Here is a 13,097-nt window from a genome sequence, read left to right on the forward strand (position 1 = left end):
CTGAAGTCAGGGCGGAACGACATGTTGCCTTTTTTGCGCTAGACGCTGCTGCCGCGTAACATCGTTTGCGCGTGACGGAGCTCCTCGACCAGCGCCAGGAACTTGATCTTGCTCACGTCAAAGCGCAGCTCGCGATTCACTGCGGCGGTTGATGCTGTACTGCAGACCGTCGCCGGCTGGTCCAGCTTCAAGGTGAGATTCACTTCCGCCGGGGCTTTGACCTTCCACTCGACCTTCTCCACGTGTGCGAACTGCAACACATACAAGTGTGAGAGCATTGTACTATGTATTGTAAAACAGTACATGCAACGGGTGCAGAATGCAAACCTGGAAGCGGTGCGCCCGCTGCTGGTCCTGGATGCGGACGCGCTGGTCCTCGTAGCTCTGCGCGATGCCCTCGGCGGCCTCCTGTTGCATGCCCAACTGCTGTAGCTCCTCAATCAGATCTCGCCGCTCGACGTCGTACTTGGCCGCATGCGTCAGGATGAAGCGCAGCGCAGCAACTGTAGCCTAAGGATAAGCATTACGACAGCGTAAACCTCGTTGCACACACGCAGCCAAGCCCACACCTCCCAACCTTGGCATCTGCTGCGTCCTCGAACAATGTGTGTGCGTGGTCTAGCTCCTACCAACGCAAAACAACCTCGCTCAGTTCCAATCCACTCCACATTCAAACTCCCCGCCGACTCCACAAACCTGAATTGCAATATCCGCCCCAATAACTTCGCACATGACCACCAGATCGCTAGCTGTCTGCAAAAGTATCGCCAGCAACATCTTGTCAGTTAGCATTACTTCAGCTAAGTCGCAAGACGCACCACTTTGGTGTGCTCCCCCGACAGCAGCGGCATCTCGGCCAGCAGCCAGTCGGGCGGCTCCAGCCCTCCGCAGAACCGAAATTTCTGTGCCACAATAGCAACGAGTGAGTCCCGCACAGTCAAACCCTCGCGCAGCTCCCATCCTTGCAACTCGCGCAGGTAATCCACGCACCATTTTCCTCTTTGCGGATCTCGATCAAAATCGCACTAATTCCGATTTTGAAAGGTCGTACAAGTATGTGGCAAAGCTATTTTGTGCAGTTATGGCTGTCATGGGGCTGCCCTCCAGCGATACCAACGCGAGCGACTTCGCCCTGCTGCTGGTGCAGGAATGGCTGGTGGCCTGCAGACTCGAGTCCACGGCGCGGTGCCTGGTGGACGAATGTGCGCGAACGGAGCGGAATATCCCGGCGCGGGCGGTGTGGAATCGAATGGTAGAGAGCTTTGGCTTCGGGCCGCGCAGTCCAGCGTCTGGAGGCAAACGCAGTGGTGGCGACACGACGCTGATTGAAGCTGTGATCAGGAGAACCGTGGACCAGCACGAGAAGGATGTGGCACAGACGATTCGCAGCCAAGCGCTCACTCCACAGCAACAGGTAGTGGTTATGAGCAAAAAGAGAGAATTGAGGTTCGTCAGCAAACGGTCGCTGCCGCTTTCGAGATCTCCGTCGCCCAACAACAACGCGCACGACCGCTCGCCAGAGCTATCGAGCTCCGCGTCGTCGTTTCTGCTTCGACCAAAGTCTGCAATGGTGTGCAAGAGCACGTCGGAGCTCATCTCGAAGACGTTAAGTGGCGAATCGCTCAAGACCATTGTGGCAGAGCCATCGCTACCGTCTGATGCAGGTTCTCTCCCTAAGCACGTCGGGACGAATCAACGGCCCGTTAGCGCTGCCAGCGTTCTGACCCTGCATCGGGACTCGGTAACTCGGAAGAAGTCAGGAATTATGAGCAGAGCTGCCCCTTTATCGGGCTCTCCGACTTCAACTACTGCCCTGCATAGTGTGATGGAGGCAGCGGCAACCGATGCAGCAGCGGAAAAGACAATTGTCCGACACAGAAGCTCGGTGGTGGGGCTGCGTGCAAGTCTGCCTCACATTACGGAGGCTACAGGACCTGCAGCCTTGCCTGGGCTTGAAGATGATAGCGCAAATGGAGATACCAAAGTGGGTAGCGACGACGATGCAGCGCCCTCTCAGCGGGCTCCGAAGTTATCTCTCGAGGAAATGAGCGAGGAACGACTCATAGAGCAGTTTGGATCGATCTCGCGCTGTGCTATCAAGAAGCTGCGCCGTGTTTTAGCGAAGTCGCATGCATGTTCACAAGAATTCGAGAAGTCTCAGCGCACGCTCGACAAGATTAAGGCGCGAGCGAAGCTGCGTCAATTACGCCGTGTGCTGGCTGAAGAACAGACGCCACTACTGAGCAGCACCATGGCATCCCTCACCAGCGAGCCATGTTCGCTCTGCTTGTACGTATTCCCGAAGATAACTCTTACAACGAAAGTATCGTTCAAGAGTATCGCCGATCTGCGAGCATCGTGGGCAGCAGCAAACGGGTCCTCAATGGGTACTAACGCTGGGGAAATGATCGACGATGACAGCGGTAAAGTGACAGAGAGCACCGCCGAGGGCATGAGCCATGCTCGGATGACACACTTGTACGATGAGGCTCCGGTCTGTGCCTTTTGTTCTCAGTTGGTGCTGAACTACTCGTCCTACCGGGTACGTTTGCTAGTCTACGACATAGCGATTTGGTGGTTGGAGGCAACCGCTGACCATCTAATTCGTTGTCTTTCGTATGCAGCCTTCGTCGGCGGAACGTCGAGCCCAGCAGGCCAAGGAGAGGCGTGACACAACCAAAGGTCTGAAGGACCTCGAAGTCAGGGAGCGGCATCAGCTCGAGCGCTGCGACCCGCTCGACTTCCACAGCTACGAGCTCAATAGCGACGACGACGATAGTGACGTAGAGGAGGTCGTGGAAGTCAAAACGGACGGCCGACCACAGGTGATTCGGCGGCGCCGGCGACAGACGCGCACCCCCGTGCAGCTCGGCGTGGTGTCCAAGCGGCTCCACTACGACACGCTGCGGAGCGACTCGCTGCACATGCTGACGCTGAACGAGTGGCAGAAGATCATGCGCTGAACGAGCAAGTGCAGATGCGCCAGATACGCCATCCCAAGTCTCGAAGCAGCGAAACGTGCTAACAACAACAAGGTTTGAGCGACGACTTGTAACTAGGTATCCGATAGAGCGTAAGGCACAAATGAAAACAACCGTGCGCTGCGATGGCTTGCAATGACTTTGACGCGAACAAGGCGGGAGGCGGACGATGTCAACAATGCAATGCCTGCAAGTTGCCGCGACCAGAGATGGCTTCGGATAGTAAAAATTGGGCATCCGATTAGACCAAAGCGATTTGAAGGTGATGGCATGGCTACGGTGGCCCCCAGCAGAGGCGGGAGAACTGCATGGCCAACAGCAACCTTGTCATGGGTATGTATTGGCATTTGGCCACACCTTGCCTTGGTGGCGAGCTCATGACGCTGGCGTTGCCGCTGACAGCGGCCCGCTGTTGCATCTCGGGAGCTGCAGCAACAGCTGCCCACTGCAGTGCCCGGTGCTCTACGCGACATGTCTACTTACCCGAATATACAATGTGTAGCCATTTCCGCGTCGTTACATACGTTTCGTCTGTTTCAACGGCACCCATGGTCACTTACTTGAGATCCACGGCCGTTCCTCGTTAAGTACACTCACTAAACACGTCTGCGCAGTTGCACACAACGCAAAAGTCCAGTGGAAGAAGAGCTCCGATACAAGTTGACATGGTCGCGACCAGCAAGGAAGACAGCGCCGTGAAGCCCAAGCGCGCGGGCTTCGCGCTCGGCGGTTTCCTTCCCAAGGTGCCCACGTACCGCACCTCGCAGAAGGGCGCCAAGGAGGGAGAGCAGGAGGCCGAGGAGGAGCCTGTGCTGGACGACAACCAGGACGACGACCAGCCCGGGGAGCTGCCGGACTTCCCCGACGAGCGCCGCTCCCATGACGGTGTGGTGCCCGCCCCGTCCGCTGCATCTGTGGCGGCCGCCGCCATCCGCCGCCGCGGTATGTCCATCGAGCAGACCGCCACGTCACTGTACCGCCGCATGAGCGTACGCCAAAACTCGGCGCCCGAGCCGGCGGAGACGGCCAAGACGTCACCCACGGGCAGCAGTGGCAGCTCCCCGTCGCCGTGCTCGGACACCACGTTCAAGGCCCGCCGCGGCATGTGCGTGGCCACGACCTTCGGTACGGGCACAGTGTTGGACGTGCGTCTAGAGGACGGCTTCTACGTGGTGCAGCTCGTGCCCAAGAGCGTCGCGTACTTGAGGGAGGAGACCATCATCAGGGAGATTAAGAGCGTCGTGGGGGAGAGGGTCAAGACCCGCTGGGGCATGGCCACCGTGGAGCAGTACTACGTCGAGGAGGACATGTACAGCATCGCGCTGGACTGGCGCTGGGACGACGAGCATGTCTGGCGCATGAAGGCCACGACCAAGAAGTTCGACAAGGTTCACCCGCGGGGGACTCTCATCCAGAACACCAAGAACCGCCTGTTTGAGGGCTACAGCTCGCTGCGGGAAAGCGTCGGCTCCAAGCTCAACACGACCGGCAAGAGGTAGAGGCCCATTGCTATGCTGGTGTTTGCTGTATAGGGATTATATATTGCTAGATCGTTTCTGGATGGGTTTCTCATGGTGTTTCGTTTGCTGTGTGTGCCTCTTCGCCTTTCGGTCGGTTGGTGAGACAGCTTCGCGGTCAACACCAAGCATGACGCGGTGCAGCAAGCGGACTTGGGCAAGGCGCAGACGCCTTTCGGGGTTTGCACGGTGCTGGAGGTGCGCACGGACAAGTTCTTCGTGGTCAAGACGCCCTGCGGCGCGACGGCGTACTTGAATGCCGACTCGGTGCGGATGTTGGGGAGGCGGACGCACTTCGTCAAGGGAGACCGTGTTGACACACCCTTCGGGCCAGGCCACGTTGTGCATTTCCGCGAGGAGGACGAGACGTACGCAGTGGTGCTGGAGACCCAGTCTGGTCAATCGCCGCTGCTGTTCATTAACGACGTTCATGCCGAGACGGACCTGACGTACGCGCCGGCGACGGCCACGCGCCTGTCGTCGATTCTGAACCTCACGCGCACGTCCATGATGAACGCGGGCGAGAGAATGCGCAGTGCCTCTGTAGCGGGTAACCTCCCCACGCTGCCAGCCAATCTGCCCACGCTGCCGGGTAACCTTCCCACGCTCTCCAGTGTCAAGGCCAAGGTGTCCACTATGGCAACGATCAAGATGGCCCCGTAAGTCTCACATTCGGAGCTGTGTACTGTCGGTCACGAGTTTTGACGTGCGTGTTGCTTTTTGATTTACAGGAAGGGCAAGTTTCACAAGGAGGAGCGCGTGCTGACGACTTTCGGCTCCGGTTTCGTGGTGGAAGCCCGTCCCCAAGACAAAATCTACCAAGTCTACCTTCGCCGTCTCAAGTTCTCGGGCTACTTCCACGAGTCAAGTCTGGCGCCGTTCCCGTACGAGCGCGTCACGCACTTCGTGGTGGACGGCCGCACTGTTCCGGCGCCGCCCATTCCCAAGAATGCTACTGAGTTCAAGCGCCGCGCTGTGATTTCTGCGGCAATTAAGTCGGCTCGGGAAAGCAAGTACTTCGACTCGACAGTGCCTGCGAAGCCTGAGGAGCTCAAGGAGGAGGAACCGGAGGCACCAATCGATGCCATGGCAGCGGCTGAAGCAGCCGTCGCCGTGGACGCCGCTGCCGCCACCGCTGCGTCTGTTTCCGTACCGGTGCCGGTCGCGGAGTAGGCTATCAACTCACCGGAGCGCACCGAATCCTAAAAGGTTAGCAGTCAAAAGTGGTGTGAAATGGCTCCGTCCGCCGTCATTCGTAGTAGCAGTAGCTTCAATCCAGCCGTGTATAATGGAGCCGCTTTCTCCAAACGGAGTAATTGCTTACTGGGTCGGCGTGAGTTTCTACATCCGGTATCCTACCTGGTTATTCCAACTTATTCTTTTGCGAACATGCGGTGCTGCTCTTTGATAATGTTGTTCTGCCTCGAGCTGATGCCGATGTAGCGTGAAGATGGCACCGTCTCGTCACGAAGTTGGTCTGTCTTCTTCTTACGGTTGTCGGGGCCCGAGAAAATCTTGAGAGACGGCTGCGCAGTAGCTGGGTTGTGTTGTGTGGTAACAGCGCTCTGTAGACCCACAGGCGACGGCGACTTGCGCATCCGCACGGCCTCCTTATATTGCTTGCGCCAGAAGGCGTCACCAGTCTCCTTACGCTGCTTGTACGTGCTCTCGACGTCGAACCGCTCGTCGTGAGGCACTTCAATGGCACCGGAACATCCCAGCAAAGCCGCTGTGGCTGCCGACGTCATGGGCGTGCGAATTCCTACTGCTGCCTGCGCGTACTGGATGGCTGTTGCGGCATTCCGAGTACTGCGGCTGATCATGTTTGTTGCAGCAAACCCTGGCGCTGGAGGCGGCGCTTTCCACGCTACTTTCGGTACTCTGCCTCCTGTGGTATCGAGATGCAGTGAGCGTAACTCGTCAATCAGCGCCTCGGCCTTTTCCAGCCCCACCCGGTGCTCATTGCGCTGCTGTAATGCTTCAGCCAGCGCCAGGTCTTTCACCTCCAGCAACCTTTTCAGTTCTTCCAGCTCCGCCGCGTGACTGCAGCCACAATGGCCATTTCCACCGGGACGAACATTCAGTCTAGGCGTCGGAGCCTCTCCACTATGCTCCCGCAGTGCATATTGCTGCAGTTTCTTGTACGCGTCCGCTAGTTCCTCCTGTTGCCGAGCGAAGTCCTGCGTGAGCTGCTCGATAGCCGACGCCATCGCCAGCACTTGATGGTGAGCATCCAGCTCGTCTTCATCTACCGCATTGGCGCCTTCAACGTCCATCGACATCAAGAGCTCGTCTCGAGGGTCGACGTACCGCGGTCGAGCCATCTCTGATACTGCCGACAGCGAACACAACGGCCGCGAAACGCCAAGGAAGCGAGGACGAGCATGAAACCAGCAGCATTACTGCCTTGTAACGTTAGTCGACACTAGCAGCTCCCCCAAATATACCCGTGAGCGTTATCAGATTTTGTCGTCGCATGCTAGTCAAATGAGCCTCCAACAAACAGTGTGTGGGATTGATATCGCATGTGTGTCTTGCAGACTTGCCTAGATGCCATCGTTAATGCACTATCAAAAGACCAGGTAGTGCCTTGGGCAGCCCAGAGCAAGAGCTCATTTGTGACCAGCAAGTCGAAGTGTGCCTCCGCCCAATCGCGGGTCATTCCGTATCGCAGGTTCTCATTCCAGATCACAGTTTTCGATGGACGCGCATTTTTTTCTGCATGGGTTTCATTCCTGAAGAACGAGTGTCAGGAGCATGTCGTCGCCTGCTGCCCCCGAGTGGCCCGCCATCGTCGAGAGCCACCCCATCAACCAGCTGCTCAAGGCGCTCCCGTCGCTCATCGAGGCCTCCAGCGGCTACAGCGAAGTGTTCGGTGTGACGCTGGACCCGAGCGGCCCGTTCACGACGAAACTCATCCTGCAGAAGTTCCTGCGCGCCAACGCCAACGACGTGGACAAGGCCAAGACGCAGCTGGGCGAGACGCTCGAGTGGCGCAGCAGCTTTAAGCCACTGGAGACGCTGGATGAGAAGTTCTCCAAGGAGGTCTTTGGGGGCCTGGGCTACGTGATCGAGATCGATGGCGTTCCCGGAAGCGAGAACAAGAAAGACGTTGTGACGTTCAACATCTACGGAGCGGTGAAAGACAACAAGGCTACGTTCGGCAACCTCGACCAGTGAGTAACAGTGTCGGAGGCTGATAGTAGAATGGGGATGCCATTTTGCTGACTTTTGGTGTTTGTGGATGGCTCTTTTCAGGTTCTTGCGCTGGCGTGTGGCGCTAATGGAGAAGGGCATCCAGAAGCTCAAGCTGAACGAGGCGACCGTGTCTATTCCGGACTATGGCGAGGGCCCCGACCCGTACCAGGGCATCCAGATCCACGACTACCTCAACATCTCGTTCCTGCGCCAGGACCCGGACGTCAAGGTCGCGTCGCGCAAGACCATCGACGTCTTCTCCAAGGTATACCCGGAGATGTTGAGCCGCAAGTTCTTCTTGAACGTGCCTGTCCTCATGGGCTGGGTGTTCACGGCCTTCAAGCTCTTCCTGTCTGCGGAAACCGTTCGCAAGTTCACGGTGCTGAGCTACGGCGAGCAGCTCTACACCGAGCTCGGCGACGGAGTTCCTGAGGTCTACGGCGGCAAGTCCGCCCCACTCGACACCATCGGGGAGCAGACGCTGTACGCGGAGACGAGCTAGGTGAAGCTTTCGTCAAGACTCTTGTCGTGGCTGCCGGCCAGATCATCGTATCGGAGTCTCCTGTTTTTATTGTGTGTTTTGCGCGTGGGTCCTCATACCCAGCTAAGCCGCCGCGGTTCTAATGAATATATTGCCCATATGATACCTGGAACTTGCCTACAACGAATCCGGATACCTAGTACTCTAATTGATGTATCGCACACCACACTCTGCACACGAGTTCTTGCCATTTAGCAGGAGTGTATCGTAGCTGCTCGAGGCTGCGTCTCTCCCTTCTCTCCATGGGCCTCCTGCGTTCTCTGGCGGCTGTGGCGTCGTTGCTAGGTGTCTATGCGTTCGTCTCCAGCGCAGCGACCGAATCCACGGGGGTGACACAGCAGCAGCGCGTGAACTTGCGTGTCTTTTTCCGCGCCTTCTGGTATGCTGCTCCTACAGCGCCATATTCTGCAGATGCAACTTCCTGACAATCACTCTGTTTGTTCTGCAGCCCCGCCTGCCAATGGTTCGTCGGCGACCCGCTGCTGGAGCTCGTGCGCACGGAGGAATACCGCAACATCATCGACCTAACGTGAGCAACTCGCCTAGGCTGGCTACTGTAAGCTACAGGGCTGATAATTCTGGCTGTGGATTGTGTTATGCATTGACGCAGGTTGATTCCAGCTGCGGGGATGCAAGAGAAGCAGGACGGGACCATCACGTGTGAGGCGGGCCCGTTAGAGTGCACGGGTCACCGCTGGCAAGTCTGCGTGCTCGACAAGGACCGTGACGATGTCGTCAAGTACCTTGGTACAATTGCGGTGCGTTGCTCAGCGGTGGTTTTGATGAGTAGGCGGAGGCGTGACGGATTGGATCGGTGGTTTGTGATTGCAGTGCATTGAAGGAGACGAGTCTGGACAAGTGGGTGACTGGCCTACGAAGATTAAAAACTGTCTGACGGATGAAGAACGCATCGTGGTCAAGGAGTGCTTTGATAACCGCAGCAAGGACATACTGCTGAAAGTGCGGGCTTGGGAGTTTTCTTTTTATTGGGCGGGGAGTGGGTCTTAACGCCAAATCTGCTGGTTTGATGGTGTTAGATGATTCGCGAAGAGCGCTCAGGCAGCGTTCCTTGGATGCCATACGTAAGTTCGCAAGCCACTTTCTTCCTGTTGGATTATCCAGATTGACATGCTCATGGCGCTACTTCGTGCTTTGCTCTGTTGTAAACAGACGATTGTGAATGATAAGGTGCTTGGCTCGGCCACGGAAGGTGTCCCCTTGAACATGCTCAAGACTAGCATTTGCTCAGCCTATACTGGACCCAAGAGCTTTTACCCTCCGGAATGTGTGAAGGTTGTTGGGGAGCAGAAGGAGTTTGCGCCTGAAGAAGCGGTGGAAAATAAGGGCGACAAGCCTCTGGTGGCCGCTGGAGAAAAGTCTCAAGCTACCAGTGCGCCAGAGAGAGAAGCAGTGAACACTGGAGTGCAGGCCCCTGCTAATGGAGATACTGTTGAAGGCGGGGACGGCGATATTGTTGTAGACATGAAGGAAGAAAAGGCAAACGCCGTTCCTGCCGTTGTGCCTATTACAGCCGCAGTATCAGGAAAGGTGCAGCTGGATATGTACTGGCGAGCATTCTGGTACGTATGTTCTCGTAGAAAACTACTTTCTCTCCACCTTCGCTCCTCCCCTAACATTGTTTGTGTAGCCCCGGGTGCATGTCGTTCATCACGAGGCCACTGATTTCACTTATTCGCGACAAGGAGTACGTGTACAACGAGTTATCTTTCCGTGACGCTTTATTCCTGACCCTTTTGTATTAATGTGTGCCTCAATCCAGATTTCAGGAAATCATCGACTTTCGCCCAGTACCCGCCGCTGGTACATCTTTCGACGCAAAGGGCAACTTCGTATGCACTGCTGGCATGGTGGAGTGCCTTGGACACAAGTGGTTAAGCTGCGCTGTTGAGGAGTTTCAGCAAATTGGAGAGCTGGTGGAACGTATCGCTGTAAGTTTCTGCCCGGTTGCTTGTCACGCTGTAGTTACTTACTGTTTTGTGTACTGTTTCAGTGTATGGAAAGCAAAGACAACAAGGGTTTGACCTGGAGTTTCATCATAAACCGCTGTTTTCAAGGCGAAGCTCACACCAAGATGAAAACGTGCTATGACACAAAGAGCGACGATCTCCTCCGACAGGTTGGTTTGAATCGAGTTGTGTCTGGCAGTTCACTAGCTAAAATCATCCTCATCGACGGATGCTGTTATTTGATGCAGAATGTCGCCAAGAGGCAATCACTGCGCGTTCCCTGGGTCCCCTACGTAAGTTGTGTAGTTGATACATCATGTTTTGCCGTGTCTGATCTTGATGACCTTGTGATTGTAGATCGTTCTTAATGGCGTGCCGCTGGGCGATGCGTCGCACGGAATCGGCTTGAAGCAGCTGATGGATGCTGTGTGCAAGGCCTACTCGGGACCTAAGGACGTGCGTTGCGTTTGTTGTAGCTACCAACCTGCTTCACTCTAACATGGTGTGCTAAATGTTGAACAGTTGTGGCCGACGGCGTGCCAGCCCAAGAGGCTTCGCGAGCAGGCGGAATCCAAGCCTCCAGCCGATGACGACGTGGTTAAGCCCTGCGCTCCTAAGAAGAAGGACACCGGCAATACTGGCGCGCAATATGAAGATGCTCCGGGCATCGGTAAGCCGCTGCCAACTCTGCCAGAGGCGAAGACTGTGACGGAGTTTGAAGCCAAGGTCATCGGAGGCAAGCAGGCTGACGACGAGGAAACCTCGGACAACGCCACCATGACGGCGGTTATTTTGCCTGGCGCGTGCTTCGTTGGACTGATCGTGGTGGCTCTACGACTAACACGCGACCACAAGAAAGACGCCTGAAAGAGTGGGGGCAGCGACAGCAAGCGTGTGTAAGCACCGCTAGATATTTGCTACATGTAGCTTGAGAGCGTGGGATCCAACTTCGTACAAAAGTGTCGTTCTCATTCTTCACCCTCCGCTTCTTGATTTGTATCAATGTGCACGCACACACTGCGCAATACAAAAACGAGTTAGCCCACTAAACTACCTGGTATGAGTAGTCGGCTAAACCCCTTCCATATCGTCACTATCTTTGCTGTAACTCTTCAGCTTCTTCTCGGTGATGGGAGGGCGCGGATTCTCTTCGTCCGAGTCGGACTCCATTTCCGGATTCACGTCCTCATCCGAAGAGGATCCGTGTGTGTTGCGAGTCATCTCGATCCCGGGGCTGTCCGTCATCGGCAACTGTACAGCATTATAGCATGACAAGAACACGGCATTGTTATCGTTAGTACCAAACGATAGAGCAACCACGTATACATCAATCGGTCTCCGGAGCGTACCTGCATGGAGTAGGCGAACTGGGAACTGTTTTGCGTCGGCCGCCAGATGAAGGTCATAGCAGCCGAGACCGTGAAGTTTAGCACAGGCCACGCCACGAGCTGCATCCACTCCCATTCAACGTCCCACTCAAAGACGCCAAGCCGACTGCAGACGGCCACAACCGTGAGAATGGTGAAAAACACGATGAAGGCGGCGAGCGACCAGGCCAGCCAGCGGTACATGCTGAGCTTGGCAAACTGCTTCTGGTCACGAAGAGCGCGCAGGATACGCTCCATGGAGTACTGGATCCACATGATGAACGCAAGGTTGCACAGCAGCTGGATGAACGACCAAGCAGTCGGTTTCTCGCGGAAGTCCGCTCCACTCGACGTGCCGCGCGTAACTTCATCAGCAATGCCCGACACGAAGTAAGCCAGCGACAGAAACGTAATCACGCCAACTTCAACGCGGCTCAGGTTGCTCCGCACAATGCCGTAGCCCAGACACACCACCAACAGGATAATACGCGCCAGCGTACGCACAAATGTCTGCACAATTCAAAACAACATTCCGCAAAAGTGTCAGCCTGCTATCAACCACTATATCCTCATCCACAAACTTACGTCCAAAATGACGGCAATCAGGAACGTCGTCGGGTAGGGGCAGCACACCGGTTCGCCCGTCTTGTTCATGCGGTAGAAAGCGTAGAACCAGACCGCAGACGCCGCCGTCCCCATCACCAAAATCAACAGGATGCCAAAGTGCAGCGACAGCAGCTGGTGACGGTACCGGATCAACAGGAAGACGAAGAACACGTCCAGCACCAAGTACCCAATGGTCAAGAAGCCGCTGAACGGCAGCATACCGTAGAGCACAGCCGGTAACAGTCCGTACGGGTTGCGCACCTCCATGGATCCTGCGAACGTCAGCGTCTCGGTCGCCGCGCCTTCATCGTCCGCACAGACAAACACCTGCGTATCCGTCCAGCCGCTCGTGTTGACGACGTGCGACACGTTGGCGCTCACTGTGGGCGTCGACTCGTTGGACACGGGGAACACGAAGCGCTGGATATCCGACATACCGTCGAACTTCATTCCTGCCACGTCGGAGCAAGCCAGCAGCTCGATCTTGTCGGCCACGGCCGTGAAGTCCTCGTAGTTGTCAACGTGGTAGAAGAAGACCACGAGTCTCCAGCCGGCCATGTCCTGCGTCACATTCACGCCGCTGATATCGATCTACAGAGGGAAACAGGTTAGCGCAGGCCCTTCGCATCATGATATATAAAGACGTACAGTGACCGACGAGTTGCCCGTGCGCGCGAGGATGGGACCCTGGTCTGTGGCGAAGAGCTTCTCGGCGCGCTGGAAGGGCGGCACCCAGTAGCTACTCTCCACGGGGTAGATGGAGGCGGCCACGGCCTGCAGCGCCAGCGCCGCTAGCAGCAGCAGCGACGACATGTTGGGAGCTTCTTCGATTCTGGCGACGATGTCGAGTGATCGGAGAAAGATTCGTCTTCTCATTGGTAGAAAAGACGAGAAGCCAATCACGGCTTGTATTGGTCGAA

The 13,097-nt window shown here is 56.3% G+C and overlaps 7 protein-coding genes across 7 annotated transcripts; 4 read left to right on the forward strand and 3 right to left on the reverse strand.

The window, feature by feature from the left end:
• Nucleotides 1–38: 38 nt before the first annotated feature.
• KRP23_13421 (COMM domain-containing protein 4) lies at nucleotides 39–993 on the reverse strand (the record flags this gene model as incomplete). The annotated part of the gene is made up of 6 exons (XM_067884131.1): nucleotides 39–251; nucleotides 328–510; nucleotides 578–625; nucleotides 697–753; nucleotides 819–902; nucleotides 991–993. The coding sequence occupies 6 exons, from the start codon at nucleotides 991–993 to the stop codon at nucleotides 39–41; spliced, it is 588 nt and encodes a 195-aa protein (XP_067738745.1).
• An 88-nt stretch (nucleotides 994–1,081) lies between these two features.
• Nucleotides 1,082–2,963, forward strand: KRP23_13422 (uncharacterized protein; the record flags this gene model as incomplete). The annotated part of the gene is made up of 2 exons (XM_067884132.1): nucleotides 1,082–2,542; nucleotides 2,625–2,963. 2 exons carry the CDS (start codon nucleotides 1,082–1,084, stop codon nucleotides 2,961–2,963), a joined length of 1,800 nt encoding a protein of 599 aa, XP_067738746.1.
• A 683-nt stretch (nucleotides 2,964–3,646) lies between these two features.
• Nucleotides 3,647–5,671, forward strand: KRP23_13423 (uncharacterized protein; the record flags this gene model as incomplete). Its single annotated transcript, XM_067884133.1, has 3 exons — nucleotides 3,647–4,476; nucleotides 4,609–5,157; nucleotides 5,230–5,671. The coding sequence occupies 3 exons, from the start codon at nucleotides 3,647–3,649 to the stop codon at nucleotides 5,669–5,671; spliced, it is 1,821 nt and encodes a 606-aa protein (XP_067738747.1).
• Nucleotides 5,672–5,871: 200 nt separating this feature from the next.
• KRP23_13424 (uncharacterized protein) lies at nucleotides 5,872–6,822 on the reverse strand (the record flags this gene model as incomplete). Its single annotated transcript, XM_067884134.1, has 1 exon — nucleotides 5,872–6,822. One exon carries the CDS (start codon nucleotides 6,820–6,822, stop codon nucleotides 5,872–5,874), a length of 951 nt encoding a protein of 316 aa, XP_067738748.1.
• A 433-nt stretch (nucleotides 6,823–7,255) lies between these two features.
• On the forward strand, nucleotides 7,256–8,198 carry KRP23_13425 (Phosphatidylinositol transfer protein SFH5; the record flags this gene model as incomplete). Its single annotated transcript, XM_067884135.1, has 2 exons — nucleotides 7,256–7,674; nucleotides 7,757–8,198. 2 exons carry the CDS (start codon nucleotides 7,256–7,258, stop codon nucleotides 8,196–8,198), a joined length of 861 nt encoding a protein of 286 aa, XP_067738749.1.
• Nucleotides 8,199–8,479: 281 nt separating this feature from the next.
• KRP23_13426 (Gamma-interferon-responsive lysosomal thiol protein) lies at nucleotides 8,480–11,071 on the forward strand (the record flags this gene model as incomplete). The annotated part of the gene is made up of 12 exons (XM_067884136.1): nucleotides 8,480–8,616; nucleotides 8,686–8,766; nucleotides 8,848–8,995; nucleotides 9,069–9,197; nucleotides 9,275–9,319; nucleotides 9,408–9,817; nucleotides 9,886–9,942; nucleotides 10,018–10,186; nucleotides 10,249–10,374; nucleotides 10,453–10,497; nucleotides 10,562–10,660; nucleotides 10,727–11,071. 12 exons carry the CDS (start codon nucleotides 8,480–8,482, stop codon nucleotides 11,069–11,071), a joined length of 1,791 nt encoding a protein of 596 aa, XP_067738750.1.
• A 204-nt stretch (nucleotides 11,072–11,275) lies between these two features.
• On the reverse strand, nucleotides 11,276–12,990 carry KRP23_13427 (Transmembrane protein 87A; the record flags this gene model as incomplete). Its single annotated transcript, XM_067884139.1, has 4 exons — nucleotides 11,276–11,455; nucleotides 11,554–12,081; nucleotides 12,157–12,768; nucleotides 12,826–12,990. 4 exons carry the CDS (start codon nucleotides 12,988–12,990, stop codon nucleotides 11,276–11,278), a joined length of 1,485 nt encoding a protein of 494 aa, XP_067738751.1.
• Between the last annotated feature and the right edge of the window lie 107 nt (nucleotides 12,991–13,097).

This window comes from Phytophthora ramorum (genome assembly GCF_020800215.1).
Source record: "Phytophthora ramorum isolate Pr-102 chromosome Unknown Phyram_PR-102_s0017, whole genome shotgun sequence".
Classification (NCBI taxonomy): Eukaryota; Oomycota; class Peronosporomycetes; order Peronosporales; family Peronosporaceae; genus Phytophthora; species Phytophthora ramorum.